Source organism: Andrena cerasifolii, chromosome 10, assembly GCF_050908995.1.
Source record: "Andrena cerasifolii isolate SP2316 chromosome 10, iyAndCera1_principal, whole genome shotgun sequence".
NCBI classification, from domain to species: Eukaryota; Metazoa; Arthropoda; class Insecta; order Hymenoptera; family Andrenidae; genus Andrena; species Andrena cerasifolii.
This window is the reverse complement of record NC_135127.1, coordinates 9,088,996-9,107,740: the sequence shown is the minus strand read 5'-3', so window position 1 is coordinate 9,107,740 and position 18,745 is coordinate 9,088,996. Positions and strand designations below refer to the sequence as shown.

Sequence of the window (18,745 nt, the reverse complement as noted above, 5' to 3'; positions counted from 1 at the left end):
TTTTCATTGTCCATCGAAACACGAGACTCGAAACTACACTCTACAGCCACGGTGGACTACCGTGACGCTGCAACAAGGGACCCGCGGAAGTGTATCTTTAGGGGAAATTCTTTTAAATCCAAACGTAGTGTCTCTCACCTGTACTTTGAGCAGATCTGCTCGCGGCATTTTGAAGCAAAGGTGGAGGCAGCGCGTAGGTCTTCTTTGGCTGGCCGTTTCCCTCGGAGGACGCGGTGAAGCTCTTGGAGAAGTTTATCGGCTTCTGAGGCACCGCAGGCTTCACTTTCAACTCAAGATTGACAGCGCCGTGAAGGAAAGACGGTCGAGGCTCCGTGGTTATGGTCGCTGGCTTGCTGGTCTGGCCCTGAAGAGGAGGCCTCGCCTCCATGGGTGGCGGGCTTCTCGGAAGGGCTGGCGGTTCAGTCACTTCCTCCTCGTCCGCTTTCCCATCTGGTTCCCCGGCCAGTTCGCGACTTTCCTCGAAGCTGAACTTCTTCTCTGTCGGTGCAGCTTCGCCCTCGACTTTCCGCGCTTCAGGGGACAGGTGTTCGTTCACGCTCTTGCTATCGGCGGACGTTGCGACTTTATTCCCGTCCTTTCCTCGAGCCAGCATGGGCCTGTCGCTCTCGGCTGCCTCCTCGGCGTCGCTCCTCGCCAGAGGCGTCAAAGACAACTCGATACCCCTGTCCGATCCATCGTTCCTCGCTCCAGACACCTCTGGCGATTTTCTCGTCACTCGGGAAAACTCCAACTCACCCTTGGTGCCGTTCTGCGCAGGCTGAACTGGTACTTTGAGCTTCTCGTTGTCCGGCTTCTTCGTAGCGGAACTACGAGCAACGTTGCCCGCTTTCTTATCTAATTTCGCCACTTCAAGGTTCTCCTCGGTGTTGTCTACACTAGCCTCTCTCGTTCTATCCTTTGCGTCATCGGCGCCGATTGATTCGTTCCTCTGGACGACGGAAATTAGATTGTTGGGCGTGATCAGAGGCATGTCCACGATCTTCTCCGTCGCCGCGGTGTGCCTCTGCTCCTTCCTCTCGTCCTTCTTCGCCTCGACGTCGATTTTCTTCGCATTCTTCAGCGTGATCTGCAAGAAGCAACGAGATTCTGTACGCCGTGTTGTAACGAAAGCAATAGGTGGAAGACCGATGGGGATATCAGCCACTAACCTCCGTTTTATCAGCGTTCTCGGCGACCTTGTGCTTGGGGGGTTTAGCGACGCCGTTGGCGAAGCCATTCGCCTTCTTGTCGCTGGGCCTTTTGGCGGTGGGCAGCGTCTCGTCGCCGCCGAACGGAGTGACAGAGACCAGCAGGGTGGTCTTCTTGCCATCGGAGTCCTTCTGTATCCTTCCCAGCATCAGGGAGGCGAAGGATCTCGCCGCGGTCGACTTGCTCGTCTCGTGAGCGGGCACGATCTCCGTCAGATTGGCAGTGATGGTGTTAAAGTTCGTATTGGCACGCGTCAGGTTACCCAGTGCGCGCTCCTCCTCGCTGTCCGGCGCCCAGTCATCGTCCGCGCCGAAGGACTCCACGAAATCCTGCTCGTCCTCCTCCTCGCCGTCCGAGAGAAAGTCATCGCCACCGTAGCCGATTATCTCCGTCAGGCACTCCGGGAACGCGACGCTCTTCTTCTTCTGGTCCCTCTGGAAGGCCCCCTTGCACCGAAGGATACTCTGAGAACCATGAAAACGCGCATGATTTAAGGATTTCAAGGGATCATTCCGGTTAGCGCGCCGAAAAATTCAGCGATTTTCAAGAATTTATTGCGACGAATATAATTATAATAACGGAATAAAACTTTCCTCTATTTATTAAACTACATTTCTACCGTAAATAAAAAATATAAAAGTAATCAAATCTTTGTTTTTCAAATGCTTTTGAAAGCAGTCTTGATGACGTGTTTAAAAATTCTTGATTTATAATATTTCTATAACATGAATCTATGAAAATATGTATAAAAAAAATCCGATTTTTAACACTTTCCAACGTGTTAAACCCCCTTAATCTCATTGCCGCTTCTTTCAAACTACAAAGCAAATGGCCCCATTACTGGACACCCGGCAATACAATCGTGTACAGGTCTTACTGCTTTTATTAATCAGCGGGCGCGATACATTTATCCACCTGCTCCTTTTAATGGAAAGATAAAGGAAATCAGAAATAGCTACGCGACTGCTAATCGAGTCATCTACCCGACTCGCGAAATTGTCTTAACATGTAGCACGTGATAGCGCACAGAGAGTGCTGATAGGATCTACAGTTCCCTCACATATCGCCGACGTGAAAGTCGCTGTAATGAGTCTCTTCGGAGCTCAAATGTCAATCCTAAAAAAGAGGAATCAAATGCACACCGTCGCAGACCTTACGTTCCACTTGGAGCACCTAATGTAAAAGCTACTTATTTATCCAAGGATATTCATGGAAATGGAGCAGGCTGTCTCCAGTGGTCGTAACGCTACCGATCGATCTTCGTGTTTATGTTGGCCAGAGCATCCTGAACGATAAACGACAAGAGCGACAGAACTTTCTCGCGGACCCAATAGTTCAGGACGCATTTACCAAGTCGATCCAAGTGGCAGGCATGAATTAAAGCCTTCAGCAGCGTCGAGCAGATATCTCTCCCTCCGGCAAGTTTCCGCCATCCAATTTCCAGATTTACTTTCGATCCAGCGGCGCTGAAGGAATTAAATATTATTGCTGGACATCGTCGGGGCTGCTACGAGCAGAGCAACTCGGGGATCCCTTCGGCTCAGCCGAGTTGCAATCCTTTGAGACACTGTACCCCCCCCGGTAATCCAGTTGATAATTCATTCAGGCTCCAAAGAATTTCCACCGGCTATCTGGTCCGAAGATCCTGCAGCTCTCGTTGACGGCAGATCGCCTTATCGCAGTCCGCCAGGAAATGAAATTTCGTCTCCCGGTTAAATCGACGACACGGTCGTCAGGCAGAGGGGTCCCTTTTTTTTATCGCCGCGTTAAAGAAACCTTCGTTGAATAATTCAGCGAATATCAGCCAGGCCCCGATTCGAAATTCCGTAACTCGGCGGCGTGTCGGCGAGCACAGCCTGCAAGCGCGGACTATCGACTTTCCGCGAACGCGGGGGCTGCCTAAAGGCGGCCAGCCTATACCGATCGCTCCAGTTTCATGACACGAGTCAGCGAACGATGATCTAGAATATTCTGCGTCGTCCGAATGACGCCGCGAATTCCATTAGAAACGGCCACTCGGCAGAATCGCGAGCTGCATTTCTGCGCCCGCGATTTCGTTTTCCCAATAGCAATCGCTCGTTTCCCCTCTTTCTCTTCGCCGCGACCTCGCCCACTTCTCCGCGGCGGGTGTCACGCGACCAGGATACTCTCCTTCGACGGGATCCTTTCGACCGGATGCCGTCGACACACTTGCGGATCCTCCCCGGCTCCCGCCCGAGAAAACCCGTCCCGAGCGCGTTATTTTCTCGACGCGGAAAAAGTCGCGCGATTAGATGCCGGTGAAAGTGATCGGTGCTGATGAATCGCGAGGAGGCGTCGCGAGAAGTTTCCTCCCCTTTCTTTCGTTCGCCGGAGACACGAGAGAGAATTTTTTTTTTTAAAAATATCCCCCGCGTGGGTGGACGTCGCTTTCGTTCGGAAGAACGCGCCCACGCCTGTCGCGAAACCCTCGCGACGCCTACCCTCTCGGGAACGGATGCACGCGTGTGCGCTTCAGGCGATTAAGCGTTCACCCCTGTCGCCGTGTGACGTGGACGCATGCATCATGTAAATTTAGAATTCCCCGACAATGAGATCGTCTCGCCGCGATTCAAGTTGCAGAGCCTGAATGGAATATTAACGCCGACGAGGCGGGACTGTCGACTACGGGGGTGGACGTCGCGTGATTCATCTTTTTTTTTTTAACAATTCTCCGAAGGAACTCGCGTCTGCGAGCTCGTGGTACCAGAAACGTAACCGAAGAACAGCTGTCGTACCCTCCGTTAATTCCAAAATCTGCTGGCAGATACCAGCGACGTAACGATGCCGTATTCTAAATCCTGTTGGCGAGGCAGAACGGGGAACGAGAAGATACAAGCCCGTTGCACCGAAAGGGAAAGTAATGGGGCGAAAAGTTTCCAGAAATTGCGCGACGGAGGAGCGCGGCGCAATTTTACCGTTGGGCGTAAAAAGTATATTGGACATCGGTGTAACATGCATTACAGTTGGCACGGTTAGCCATAAATTCTGTTCTTACCGCGAGCGAGGCATGCTCTCGACCAGCGAGGATGCAGCGGGGTCTCTAAGCGCCAGTCCCTTACTCGGACGACCCAGTTTTACAAACTCGATACCGCGGCCATAATGCCGCCCGATTCGCGGCTACGAGTTCTCCAAACAGTTCGCCGCGACGAGGGGCTAGCGAGCCTCCTCGTCGATCGCGACGCCAGGACCTCTCGGCGGTAAAGCGACGCGTGTAAAATGATAACGGGCCAGCGCGGCACGGTTACGACCGTCCCCGTTAGCTCCGGCCACTCGCGCTGATAATCAACTCCCAGAATGCTAATTCAATGAATTCCCGCCCCCTTGATCTTGCTCGCGAAGGTATCTCCTCTAACCCAGTTCCGCGCGCGCCCCGATTACGCCCGTCCCGCGGCCAGTTTTTTCCCCCGCCGTTTCCAGAGATCATTACCAATTAAGCGGCCCCGATTTCCCGGCCGTTGCAGTAATTCGGTTAGACCCGCCGCACCGAAATGTCGCCGCGAAACGACCGAGCGTTTCGCCGAGTTAGCTGCCAGCCAACTCGAACCGGTCCGTAGGATATTCACGACGGTGCGCCGCGCAACTCCCAAGTCCATTCCGAACTTTTTCATATCCGCGGGCATCCGCCTGGGACTCGTTCGCGTTTAGAGCAACGTTTAATAAAGTGGCGACGGTGTAACGGAGCGAATCCCTTAAAGTTACATCAGCTTCCTCGGAGCGCCGAGCAACAGACATAATTTCGCCGGAGAGAGCGAGGAGGCGAGTCCGTTCCAGTTTCTAACGTCGCTACATGCAGGATACTAGCAGGATAGAGTACTGTGTGCCCTGGCGTTTAGAGGCGCTCCAGTTAAATTGCGAAAAATAATGGAACTTGCGGGGAAGCTTCCCCTGTCTTCTAATATTCTAATGTCGGCGTGGATGACGTTGAATGGTACCTGTATCTTAAGATTATCGGTCCGGACGTGCGCGAAAGCCCTGCCGATGTTCAACCTGAGCGTCTCCTCCAGCAGGGTGTGCTCCTCCCTTGGCTTGAAGCAGTTCGAACAGAGCTCCTTCTTCCAGGCGTTCTGCACGAAGCGGTTGCATTGCGCGGACATCGTTGCTTCACTGCAGCGACAGCGAAAGTCCCGTTACATCATCACCCTGAAAGGAAAGAGGTGAAATAGTAATCGGCCAATTCTTAACCCGGCAGCGAGCGGAGGTTTCGTGCTGCACGTGTGCAACATCGCATGAGAAACCACTCCTCCTACACGACCGAGCCGCGTATCCTCTGGAGGGACATTACTCCAGATATACAGGGTGTCTCTGGCCCGAGTGACCAAACTCCTGCTCCCAGGACTTTGCCTCCAGCGCAAGACACCGCCCTCAACTTGCCCCGTTTGCTTTAATTAGCGAATTACGGTGCGCGCCGTGAGAGTGGCTCGTAACGGGATTCACTTGGAATTGTAGCTACACGCGATTTCCTAAATCACTTCTTCTAAATCTAGCCGATGGAACGTGGTTCCTAGCTTAGTCGACCCCTACCCTTCATCTTCCTCCGTGGACCTATCATCGTGCGATTTTTACTTCGAAATATGATAAAGCGATTGCTCGTAATCTACACCGCGACGTGTTTAATTAAATGAAATTTTAAATATTATTACCACTGCTGGATTGTTTAAAGGGGCACCGTGTATACGTGCCTGCACGCTAGAGGGAAACCTAGTAAATTTTATAGAGCACAGTCGAAACGCAATCTCGCGATGCACCTCAAGGGCGAGATAAAAAGATAATTAAACATCTCGCGTTCCCTTTGCTGCATAGCCTCGGGAGAAAAGTGCCCACGGTGTTCCGTGAAGTTTAACGAAGGGTGTACGGCTGTAAGTTACTTCGGGGGAACGGTGCTTTATTGTTAACGTTGCTCCTTGCAACAAAGTTTGATCAGAACGAGTTGAATAAATGATCCGGCTGCAGGAAGCTCGAAAATGAGTTTAATCTCCGATACTTTCCAGACTTCTTGTGTACGATCCCACTCATCGCCCGGAGCTATACATGCTTTCAAATAGCCAGCAGCCTCTTCCATAGAATCTTCGATTTGGAATTCAGCGTAAACGTTTCCGCAAAGTAGCAAGGCGCTCGAATACAGCATTCGACCGAGAAGCTCGCCTCGCTCGTTCTGAAAGATCAAGGGGTGGACTGAAATGTCAGGAGATCCATAACGAAGGGAGAACTGTCACTCGGGTCCGACGAATAAATTCACCAACTTCATTAATACCGGGCGTTTTATCGCGTCTTCCATCCACTACCGCGGAACAAGAAGGTCTCTCTGGAAACTAGTTTGCTTTCCAGCGATAAAAATACGAGCGGTTTCAGCGGCGAGCACGGTCGGTTAGTTTTTGGAAATTTCATTCGAGGCCAGGGGATCACGTCCCGGAATATTCCCCGCTCTTTTCAGTAGGGAAGACATTTGAAATTCACGAAATCCTCGCGTGCAGTTTCGAAGTTTCGGCGATTTTTATTTCCCCGCGCGAAGTTCCCGCCCGAAACTTCTGCGCCCAGGGGATCGCCTTTCCAATACGGGATCACGCTGGGAAAATGGGTCTCTACCCAGTAGACAAATGGCGGGGAAAGCTAGTTTAACCAAAGTTAACTATCCCGCCAATAGGACTCATTTATCGAGCCCTGATTTCTGGTTACCTCTCAGTAACAAAGAGTCAACAAATCCCCAGGACTGTTACTATTAAATATACGACCCATATATTTTTCCAGAACCTTTTTGCGCTTAAAAGAACAACGTTTAAAGAACATTTGGTAACTTTTTGTAGAAAATATTCAGGTTTATAATGAAGTTACAACGGACATCGAAGAAGCCTTTTTAAAAAGTTGTTTTGGGCTTCTTGGTTGTAACTTTATTAAAAACGTAAATATTTTTCTACAAAAAAATTACCAAATGTTCTCTAAGTTACTCTTTTAAGTGCAAAAACTCCTGTAAAAATATGCGCTGCAGCTTTTTCAACAAAAAATTCACAAATATTCGCCTCATTTCGGCCGCCTGACTAACAAGGGATGATCCCGAACCCGGAAATTCAAAAGATTCTGACACTTTGTGAATACGTAGGGGATTTCCTCCTGATTACAGCGCAATTTTTGTTTGCTGCCCAAATTGACATTAAGGGGGTGAAATTACCCCGCGAAAATTCGGCTATTTTCTGATTTTATTTTTTAATTCGCAATCTGTACGAGATAAAAAAAAAGTTTCAAGACAAAAGTTACTTCTTTTAATTAGGACTATCATTTGGTAACTTGCAGATCTTAAAGTTCGCGATTTATAACACAAAATCAGAAAATAGCCGGAATTTAAGGGGTCAATTTCACCCCCTTAGAGTGAATTTGGGCGGCAAACAAAAATTGCGTTGTAATCAGGAGGAAATTCCCTACATACTCGCAAAGTGTCAGAATTTTTTGAATTCCCGGGTTCGGGATCATTCCTTGTAAGTAGGTGTAACCTCTTAAACGTCATTCATTGCACGTTATCGATTAACAGCCTCGTGAAGAATGGATCCCGCAACATTTGCCCTCCCTTCCCCGACAGGCAGTAGCCTGATAATTATAAACGCTACTCGGTGGATGATTCCATAGCATCGATCCGGTTAATCCGACTGACCGTGCTTTCCTGCCGACGTCGGCCATCGTGTACGCAATCAGAACAATTGACCCGAGCTGGCCGCTCGACTGAATAATTGCTTGGCTTCCGGTCTCGCTTTTATCCGTCGTCGACATTAGCCGGCGATACTCGCAGCGCGGTCGCGACGGGCTCGCCTCGGACGAAGTCTAGGAGCCGTCCCTTCTCTGGTACAAAGAAGAGCGCGTCCAGTTCTCGAGCGAGTGGCTGGGGAAGCGGGAACTTAGGGGCCCGATTCCCAGAGACACGCGGGGAAGCTGTCGCGATGAAAATGAACGTCGACGCGGGCGAGGGAAATAACGGATGGCCGAAGTATGAGACGGAATATTAGCGAGGGAACTAGTGCCGAACGAATGAATTGATTTATTCGTCCGTTAAATGAAAGTTCCGCGGCTCTACATTTCCCGATTACACGGTGTCCAAGACAAACGGCGACGCCTCCTCGCGAGCAGCGTAAACGTTGATTAAATTTCTCTTCTTTCCTTTCCCGTCCCCCGATTTTTTTGTTCCTTCCGCTGCGAAGGGACAAACGGATTCACTTGGCTGATTAATTGCTTCATTTCCGCCCTCCGGTGCCGTGGTAAATCGTAACATCGCGCTGGAACGAGGAGACACGGTGCTTCCAGGCTTCCCTCTCTCGGCGAAGTTGAAATGGTCAGGACACGTTCGAATGGCCGACAAGAACCTGCGCTACGTCTCGTCGATTTGCCCCTGGACCGTCCGGGCGTCGATCAATCTGCCCTGTCGCCAACAGTTCCGGAAGCAGCCGGGGCCACCTTTCTTTAACCCTTAACCGCTGCTGTAATGGATCTGCTGTACCAGGAACGACTTGAACGCCAGGGGAAGAGACACCAAGGCTGGCTTGTATGACCTGCTCGTTACGACGATCTTCCCACCGTGAAAATCGTCGTGGATCCCCGCGAACGGGTCGCAACTGTGGCTTCGATCCAGCAGGGACGAGAGCGATTTGGTTGTGACCTGTACTCTTCGGCGCACGATTCGTCAAGGACAAAGAACCGTAGTGACACCAGTGGAGCATTAACATGCACGAGAGCTGCAAGCACGCCGGCCAGGAATAAAGTACCGTTTGCAATCTCGATGATCCGTTACATCCCCTGCGTTCCATCCAAGGCGGCTGGAATCTCTTCTACGGCGATTCCGAGGCTCGATCCGAGAGGACTTTCGCGGGTCCAACGACTTCATTAACTACAGAATGCAGGAGGGGTGTAAAGACTGCAGTGTTACTCATCTGGCAATTAAATTAAGGGAGGCTGCCAACCTGAAGCCACTAACAAAAGGCAAAGTTAGGGATTTTTTTGTTCGCGTAAATGAAAATATAGGAGTTGGAGTTTTTATATAGTTTTAAAGCAATCTTTTGTTTGCTAGAAAAATTTTTTTTTTGTGGAAAATTGTACAATATGACGGCGAAAAAAATGCCTTCCCGGAGCACTGCATAAAGACTGGCCTACACTCCCGGGAATGACTGGATCATATGAGAAGGAAATACAAAAAGATATATAAGCAGGAATATATTACCTAGAGTAGGATTTTCTGAATATTTCAATTATTCGATTTTCTACAAGCATTTCAGTGCAAATTCTTATGTTAAAAATTAAAGTAAATTCTTCAAACTGCTATAATTTCCAAAATAATTCGAAGGTCTTTGACGTAGAGTAGGATTTACTGAATATTTCAATTATTCGATTTTTTACAAGCATTTCAGTGCAAATTTTTATGTATAAAATTAAAGTAAATTCTTCAAACTGCTCTAATTTCCAAAATAATTCGAATGTCTTTGACGTAGAGTAGGATTTTCTAAATATCTCAATTATTCGATTTTTTACAAGCATTTCAGTGCAAAATTTTATGTATAAAATTAAAGTAAATTCTTCAAACTGCTATAATTTCCAAAATAATTCGAATGTTGAGAAAATCCTACGATAGGTCAAAGATAATACATTCCTGTTTATATATCTCTTTTGTATTTCCTTCCCAGAGGATCCAGTCATTCCCGGGAGTGTGGGTCACCTTTTGCAGTGCTCCGAGAAGCCATTTCGTACAATTTTTCATAAAAAAATAATTTTTCTCGCAAAATAAAGATTGCTTCAAAACTACATGAAAAATCCAATTATACGAACAAAAAAATTCCTAACTTTGTCTTTTGTTAGTGGCTTCATGATGGGGTCCCCCTTACCCTCGAATGAAGCTAGAACTCGAGTGTTCGTAGATGGGCTCGAATCTCAGTTTCTTCTGGCACTAGTTACTTTCCTATCGTGTTCTATTCACCAGCCATCCATTACCAAATTATAAACTGCATTTTCCATGAGCTCCCTTCCCGTTCCCTGCACCGCTTCGGGATAGAGCCGCAGCATGCAGCGCAGAAATTCGCGCAACAAGAAGTTGAAATGAATTACCGGGTGCTTGATAAATCCCTCCTAGAAACAATCTTACGGAAGGGGCTGGGATTTCGAAGGTTTAATGACAGGAGAAATATCGTCGCGTTAAACGCTCCTCAGCCTGATGGCGATAATTTATCCGCGGAACGATCGAGCGGACTGGGTCTCGTTCGGAAAGCCGTAACAGCCCCGCTTAATCAGTTTCAAGGGAAATTTTTGCCCCATTTATCCCGACCCGGGGCTCGCGGGGGGAGGGAAGCGTCTGGAAGCGTCGAGGAAAAGTCCTGAGGATCCAGCGGATAGAACGATGACAGGTTACGCATTCCCCTTCGTAATACGATAATCTCCGAGCGATTTGGATCGGTGCTGTAACCCTGCTACCTGTCCACTGCCAGCGAATTAATGACGCATGCAACGAGTGCATTTTGACAAGCGAGCACAGCTTGCGTCCGACCGCACGCTTCTCGCTCCGATGCGTACGCACTGCCTTCTCCCAAGATCACGTTCAAGATCGAGTCATGTCCAAGCGACGTCCGCGGATCCCGCGATAGCCCTCGCAATCGTCCAGCGAATCCCACGGAAAATCGAGCGAGAGACGCGTTGCCCGTTAAAGCGGACCTTTCTCGATCTGTGGAGCTGCGTTAGACTGTCGTTCTGATGCTGTCCCAGCGATCGTCTCTTATTGGCCTGAGGTTGCTGCGGTCCGCGCTAATTCACTGGCGCTTCCGGGGCTGAAATTGAATTCTACAGAGAATTCAAATAGAATTATATCCGTGACGCCGCTGTTGTTTATTAGCGTGATTAATACGGTTAATCTCGGCCGGACGGACGCTGACGAGACCAGAGGTGGACGTCGGTTTTCTCCTTCGAGCTCGTAACCGCCGGATTGCTCTTGCCGGTTTCAGTTCCGCGCCGCTCGCGCCTCACCTACGTTCCGAAGGATTGAAATTCAAATTGCCAAGCTTGACGGAGAAAGAATGTGTCTATCGAGCGATATCGTGGCGCGGCGATGAATAAGAGAAAGTAGAAGAGTGGCCAGGCCCGGCGAGATAAAGGAGTCTCGTGGAAGGCCTTTAGAGGCATAACGAGGCCTCTCCAACGTGGCCCGTAAACAGGTTCGTGAATCGATCTCCTCGCGGGCTATCCTGGGCACTCGGGCGGGTCGTCGACCCCGCCGGGCCAAAATCATTTCAAATTCTTGGCGCGCTACTTGCGCCCGGATGAGGCACGGTCTCGTTCATTGCCACGGAGCCAAGTGCAGGCCGAGAACGGAGGATGAAGAACAGACGTATCGTATTTGCAAGCGGAACGCTCATCGTCATCCCTCGTGTCTATCTATTATGCATGAAGCGGCGAGAATAATTCTCCGCCAACCATCCGCGGATAGAGCGCCGTAGAAAAATTCGCCCAAAAGGGATCGCCCTCCGCGTGTCGCCGCAGCCCTCAGATGGTAGCGACGAAGCCCGGACGCTGCCAGTTTGCCGATGAAATTCAGTAATACGACGCGCATCGGCCGGAGGAACGCGGAGGCATTCGAATTTCCATACAAAACGTTCATCATCGAATCGCGCCTTCATTTGTCATGCACCGCGAGTTACCCGCTCGTCGAGGGGACTACGAAACCACTCTTCCTTTCGGAAAACGTTTTACTTCGAGCCTGATTAAGCCGCAACGCTTCAGGGAGCGCTAGAGTTTCCCAATTTCCCAGCAACTCCAATCGCGATCAGATTGGCCAACGAGTGATTCCACGAAGTACCCGCGAATCTTTCCAGCCTCCGTTTGTGCGCTGACGAGGTTCGAGGGGAAATTGCAGCACTCTGGAGGAAAGAGGCTCGGCACATAAACACGCGTCGATTGTCCGGTGCACGTGAAGAGGCAGATACAGCTATCTTTCGTTTGTAAAACTTCACGCTCCCGTACTTTGACCGGGCATGATTTACGGAGCAGAGTCTCTTTGATGTCGAGAGGCTCGCTCCTCTGCCGTCGGCTTCTCGGCGCGCCTCTCCTTTCTTCGACGTGGGCACAAAGTCGGAAAGGCAGACCTTGCCAGAGCATTCCATAAAGGTGACGCTGTCTCGCCACCCAAGGAAATGAACCCGATTGACGCGCCGTATTGTTCCCAGCCACAGACCGGCTCGAATACACTTTGCGCTCCGACAGCGCCGAGCTTCTCGCCTGGAAATGGCCACTGCAGCTTCGAGGTTTATCTACTCCATCGGTGGCATCGTCGATTAACCCTTAACTGGTATACTGTTTTCTTCAAACGTAACTGTTATCTCGGGGTCGTGGCAGACCCCAAATAAAAAAGGACACAGAAATCTGTAAAGTCGACATTAGATCAACCTCTATGAATACCTATTTTGTTCGTAGGTAATGTATAAAATAATAGATACGTAGAAAGCTAAACTATTACGATCAAATTAATTAGAAATTCAGTTTACAAACTTAGACAACCAAATATTTTGCAGCGAACCTTGCGTGCTTGGGGTCACGACTGGCCCCAGGATACCAGTTAAGGGGAGGTTCTGGTCTAAATGTCGATTTTTCTTTTATATCATTTTTCGAATGTTCAATCTTTTAGGAATACGGGTTTAAAAGGATTTGTTGAAATTCGTAAAATTCCCCAAGTTGTAGGCATTTGAGTCGCGGCAAATACATGGGTCACAACCGGCTACTCGGCGCTCACGTAAAACTTCAAATGCGTTTTTCTCGAAACAGTGTTCTCAAAACGGTGGGACCTGTATCTTCAAAAGTTATTATCCGATTCGACTGAAACTTGTTTTATTTTGAAGATTATTCTTTTGGCTAGGGGGGGAACTAAAAAAAATTACAAAAAGTTGAAAATTTATAATTTTTAAAGGCGTTGAAAGGACGAAAAATACAGGGAAAAGTGATTTCAAACGTGAAGTGTCGTTATTTTCTAAAAAAATGTAATTTTGTATTTTTTTTAGTTCCCCCCCTAGAAAAAAGAATAATCTTCAAAATAAAAAAGGTTTCAGTCAAATCGGATAATAACTTTTAGAGATACAGGTCCCACCGATTTGGATCAATTTTTTGACGCCTTAACTTTAACGACTCCCCAGGGCTGTTTGCACTGATTAATTATAAAACAAAAAATATATTTCTATAACATAAGACATCCTTAATACAATGCAACAAGTCCCATTAAATTATATATAGTAGTTTTCCTTTAATTAATTCCTAAATATCACCTATTTTTTGGGGCTCTAGACCAGAACCTCCCCTTAAGGGTTAAAAGGAATCTGTCGCTTCGAATAGCAGTCCGTGTATTCGAACAATGCTATTTCAAATACACCTGCTTCTTCACGGTTTATACCTGAAGTCGAAAATCGCACGCGGTGGTTGAACACCCGTTTGTAAAACAGATATGAATATTTATCGGCTCGACCAATAAATCCAGCTTATCCTGACCCCTGCGCGACACTGTTCGAATTTATGTTCGCGGTGTATTTCAGGTTCTCGTGTGAATTAGGAGAAGTTACGTAAGTGGCTGGAAATAGGAAGAGTGATCTCCTGGAAGGAGCAGCTTCGATGCACACGCGGTTGCCGAAAACGAGCCTCGATCGACTAAGCAGAGGTGTCGGGGATCAATTTTCGTAGGAGTCACGTTTCAGAGAGCTACGTGAGCCCAGCCTCTCTTCTGGCCGGGCAATAAGGGTGGCTGGGGCGAAACAAATTTTTGTTCGCCAGGCGAACTCGGCTGCTCGCATTGGCACACTACCTTTCGCGGGGCAGCAACGAAACGAGCAGACCTGTGTGGAAAGCCAAATGCAGAGTGCTAGAAAGATCCTCGCACGATACGTTTGCAGCGAGCTATTTTTAGAAACTATGGGGAGATTAATTAAGCGAAGTGTTAGAAAACTTCTTTCTCCGGCTCGTTTGCAGCCATGGCTCACTGAGCACGCTGTTCAAGCCCACGCCTACGCGTCTGAACCGCGTTACCCAGAAAATTCGGCGGAGTCTGCCGCGAGTCTCGTTTTTTGCATCGCCGTAATTGCTGTCAGCCTGCCAGTCAATTGCGGGCATTAATGCTGCTCGAGCCTAACGACACGGCGTCTGGGAATTCGGAGCGGAGCGGAGACAACCGGAAACCACGGAGAAAGAGGGACTGTTTCCTCGAGGAGGATGAAGGCAGGTCGCGTTCGGAGCTGGCTCCTAGCGCGCAGGCTGATTTAAAGCGCGAGATAGCGCGATTCTCGCGAACCACTCTCCTCTTAGGAGGACTTATTAGCCATTTCAGATTCGCCGCGGTTACACGAGATCTACTGCTGATGCTCGTCGCGATGGATTTATCGCCCCCGGCGCTGCTCCCGCCGGAATAAGGACGGGGATTTATTCGCGCGGTTCCCTGGAAAGAATTACCAGTCGGAGAATTTCGGTCGCGGCGCGCCTCGAATCGAGCTCGCTTCGGCGAACAAAACGGTGCTCTCCGTGTACAGGGGGGACCAAGCATATTCGCCAGCGATACGCTTTTGTTGTCTCGTGAATGAAACCGCGGGACCTTGGCACACTTAGCTGATCGATTAATCGAGGCATTAAACGTTTTTGCGTTACATTTCAATCGATGCTAATGGGGGAAAAGGGGAGAGGGAGATATGTAATTGTAAGGGATTGAAAGAAACGTATTTCTCAACCCGGCATCGATGGATTTCGATAAACGTGGAACTCAATAATTTCAGGGGGGGAAGGTTACAAATGGGGGAATTATATGGACGATCCATTGCTCCTCGTCTAGGGTACGGTGGGGCTAAAAGTCCCGAATTCAAAATATTTATTCTTAAACAATTTATTGAGTTTCGCTGTCTAGTATGTAAAAGGCGAGAAGAAACGGAGGTGACCACAGAGTCGCCAGTCTCGACTTACACGACGCCTTATTTTATGTATCGAAAATCGAAAGAAATACGAGTTTTATACGGAGTAAACCACAGTTTAAAAGCGTATCGGCCAAGTACGTTGAATTAAGATTGAATGTTCCTTTAGTAATGTGTGCACGATATTGTTTATTGCTTAATAATAATATTTTCTAACGTAGATATCGCAGAAACTATACGGCACAAAGTCCCTCAGACTGAAAATATATATTTTATTAATTGTTTTCATAATAAGATGGCCAAAGTATAAAGAAATGATGCCAAAGTCTTTAAATACTGTTTTCGTTTTAATTGAGCGATTTTTTTTAGTTTAAAATGGGTCTCTTATATTTTTATTTTTGTTAAAGAAGTCATGCTTTCCTTTCAATATTGTATACCAAAAAGAATTGGGTTAATAAATATTTGTTGATTTGAAAAGAGTTTTTCACTTATTTACTTTAATATCACACGAAAAGACATTAAGAACTTTCTACCTTATGTTTGTCAATGCAAAATAAACTTGTTGTGGTATAACTCAACAGAAAATAACAGTATCAACAAACGAACTTCGTGAAAGTAAAGCATAATATTTATAGTTTATACAAAGAAAACACCAGCTATCTGTAGATTGTTAGTACTAAATTTAACACAGGTTTATACAAAGAACGGGACTTTTAGCCCCACGCTGCCCTACTCGAACCCGTATCCTGATAAAATTTTAACACAAACGAGCCCAACTCCCGCGCCAATCCAATAGATTCTACACGATTAATTACGGATACGCTGGCCATGGTGGCTTTCCCAGTTAAAAAAACGCGCGCACGACGATGAGAGGGATGAAAAAGCAGATGGTAGGAAAAAAGAGAATTATCTTTCATCGTGACCAATTAACGTGCGGTTCCCTTTCGGAGCCATCAAACAGAGCCGCTTCGTCGTGGGAACAAAGGGGCTTCTAAGTGCCTTAATTTGTATTCATCGCACAGAAGTTCTGGCAAAAAGCGTACAGTCAACCCAGTTCCCTAAGCGAGCGCCCCTCGATGCTCGCGAAATAAAATCGACCCCGGAGCCGTTGGCGTACACAATCGCTGCGAGCCGAAGGGGCAATCGACGCGTCAACCGTTTCGGAGATTGCAAGCAGGCTTTGTTGGCTCTCAGACTCGCAGCGGTGCGAGTGGAGCAAACGAGCGTGCAGCGATCGTTCAGCAGCTGCCTGGTTTCAAGGAAAGCGTTGGCACAGCATTGCGATACACGATTCCGAGGGCCTGATAAGTAGTCGCACGCGCGTTAGAGGATTCGCCGCTTGGAATCCGCTGGCTCGTTCTGCCCGGCCCCCTTTGACTCTCGTTAGTTACAATTTCGTTACTTAGTTAGCGGCAGAGTCCCGCGCGGTTCGGCCGGAGCTCATAAAACACGGTGGCCCAGCGGTGTGAGAAATTGATTCGGCTGTGTAAGCGCCGGTGGAAAAGCGCCGCCGGAAAAAAAAACAAAGCAACAGCATAATTGAGTTCGTTTCCTGCTCCCTACTTGGATAGTGGAATCCGCAGTTTTTCACGCGGCCCGGCCGCGTAATTGTTATCTCGATTACTCGGCGGCGGCCCCGTTGATATTTCCATTCGTAATTGCGTCAACACGCGACGGTGCCCGACGTTCCCGGAATTAGCGGGCCGCCCCACCTAATTCGAAATAACAATTAAGCAATAAAACGGCGATTCGCAATTTGTAACGAGCGCGAGCCAATTTATTACGCGGGCTTAACGATCGCAATCACAGCTTTCTCGCGCGTCACCCCGCGCATCGCGAAAACGATTTCGCGCCTTCCCTTCGCGAGCGTGTGTACCGCGAACCGTCTGGCACCGCGGTTAACGAAGTTACTTTCTAATTGCGACTTTTTGGCGCAAAGGACGCCCCGGGATGGCGCGTTTAATTGTCTGAAAATCACGCCATTCGTATTCAAATAGCTAAACACGCGCAGGGGTTGGGGAAAAGCCGCTAGCTCGCCGCGAGTGTCGGGGTAAAACTGGACGACTGTAACTTTGCCACCGTAGCTGCTGCTAACTGTTCATAATTAAGCGATTATAACAGACTTATGTGTAGCTGCTCGAATATCGCAGCGAGGTACAGACACGACGAGCTCGTAAAGGGACTCGAAAGCTTCCATCGGGCGTCGAAAACCAAGACCGCGTAAACAGCTGGATGGTCGCCGTCTGCAGCTGCACCTTTTGCATTACGTACGAGCCGAGATTCTGAGGGAGGCACGTTCGGTAAGGCTGCGCTGCGGTTTGCAGCTCGCTAAACTCCTCCGTGCCACTTCGAGGTGACGCATTTAGCGAGCCGGTATGGTTAGCGATGCTTTTATTTAAAAAGCATTTAGTGCGCGACCGACGGCGACATTAACACCGAGACTCGTCGTATACAGCGCGTTACATTCGGCTGAATGATTGACAGTGGGAAAAACTGTATAATAGAGGGAGGGGGTGCGGAAATGTGAATTTATGCGCATGAATACGCCGGAGCAAGAATACTTGTGGCAGTCCTGGTAATGAGATTTGTCTGGCCAATGGTATTTCGTAGATTGGATTCCGCGTACAAAGAAGCGATTATAATATGAGGATAATTATACATCGCGGGGATTATGTTGCAACTGGACGTGCCTCCATTTGAAATCGAATGGAGCCCGAAACAATCGGCACCGGCGACAGATATCCCGCGGAACTGTCGCGCGTAACCCTTCAAACGGCTGGCATGAATTCTTGTTAAAATCCAACTGCGTTTGAATGCGCCCCGCTGACAGCTAACGTAAACATCGCGCTCTAAACTAGCGATTTCTGGTTAGCGAGATGAATTATTCACACGGGACTCGCAGAAAGTATTTACCAGGATGTGTGGCGCGATACACAGCTGGGCGTCCAGGTAATATTACTTTATGGCCTGTAGAGATCGGGATTCGTGAAAAACCCGACCGCGTCTGTCGCGAATAAATGCATGCCGTTGATAGAAGAGAGACACTCGCGGGCCACGATTTCGCTGGTTTCGTTTCCAACGCAGCTCGCGTCCGGTCGGGGGTGGAGCCCAGCGGGTTCAATGTTTATCGAGCGTTGCGCTTTATGAAATTCACACCCCGCGCGCTTAAGAGATTTAAGGCTGGAGCGCTCGTGATCGACGGGGGACAGTCCGCGGTTCTCCCGGTCGATTCGCTTGGGGGTCGTTTCTTTCCAGCCGCGTAATTGCCACCGCTGTTCCTCCGATGGCTGTCTAACAGTAATCCGCGCGTTAGAAACCGTTGTTAAACCGTTCGCAGTTTTTCGTCCCAGCTAATTTCAGTCACGTAGCCGCTTCGTAAACCGTTTAACGTAAATCTCCGCGGCAGCGAAATGCCAATCGCCCCTGCGGTGGTAGCTCCCCGGCGCTTCGCTGTTTCTGTTCCCCCATCCTCGTCTCATTATCCAGTTTTTGCTCGAAGCTGAGCATACGCTCGTGACAACGCGCCTGTTTCCCCCTTATCCAGCTCGGCAGGATAATTCTGAGTGGAAGAATAATAGAGACACGCACAAAACACGCCACGAAGTTAGAAGCGATCCCAGAGGCGGATT

At 48.7% G+C, this 18,745-nt stretch overlaps 1 protein-coding gene across 5 annotated transcripts in view; it reads right to left on the bottom strand.

Moving 5' to 3' along the window:
* LOC143373614 (uncharacterized) overlaps nt 1-18,745 on the bottom strand; it is a 60,232-nt gene that overhangs the window by 9,393 nt on the left and 32,094 nt on the right. For 3 of the 5 annotated variants that reach the window (XM_076821005.1, XM_076821008.1, XM_076821009.1), the window contains exons 2-4: nt 5,163-5,370; nt 1,170-1,673; nt 139-1,087 (exon numbers count right to left, since the gene is read on the bottom strand). In XM_076821005.1, coding sequence (XP_076677120.1) covers nt 139-1,087; nt 1,170-1,673; nt 5,163-5,324 — 1,615 coding nt within the window. In that variant the 5' untranslated portion in view covers nt 5,325-5,370. Of the gene's footprint in view, nt 1-138; nt 1,088-1,169; nt 1,674-2,559; nt 3,176-5,162; nt 5,371-18,745 lie in introns of those variants that run through there. The other 2 variants (XM_076821006.1, XM_076821010.1) reach the window with 2 other exon arrangements.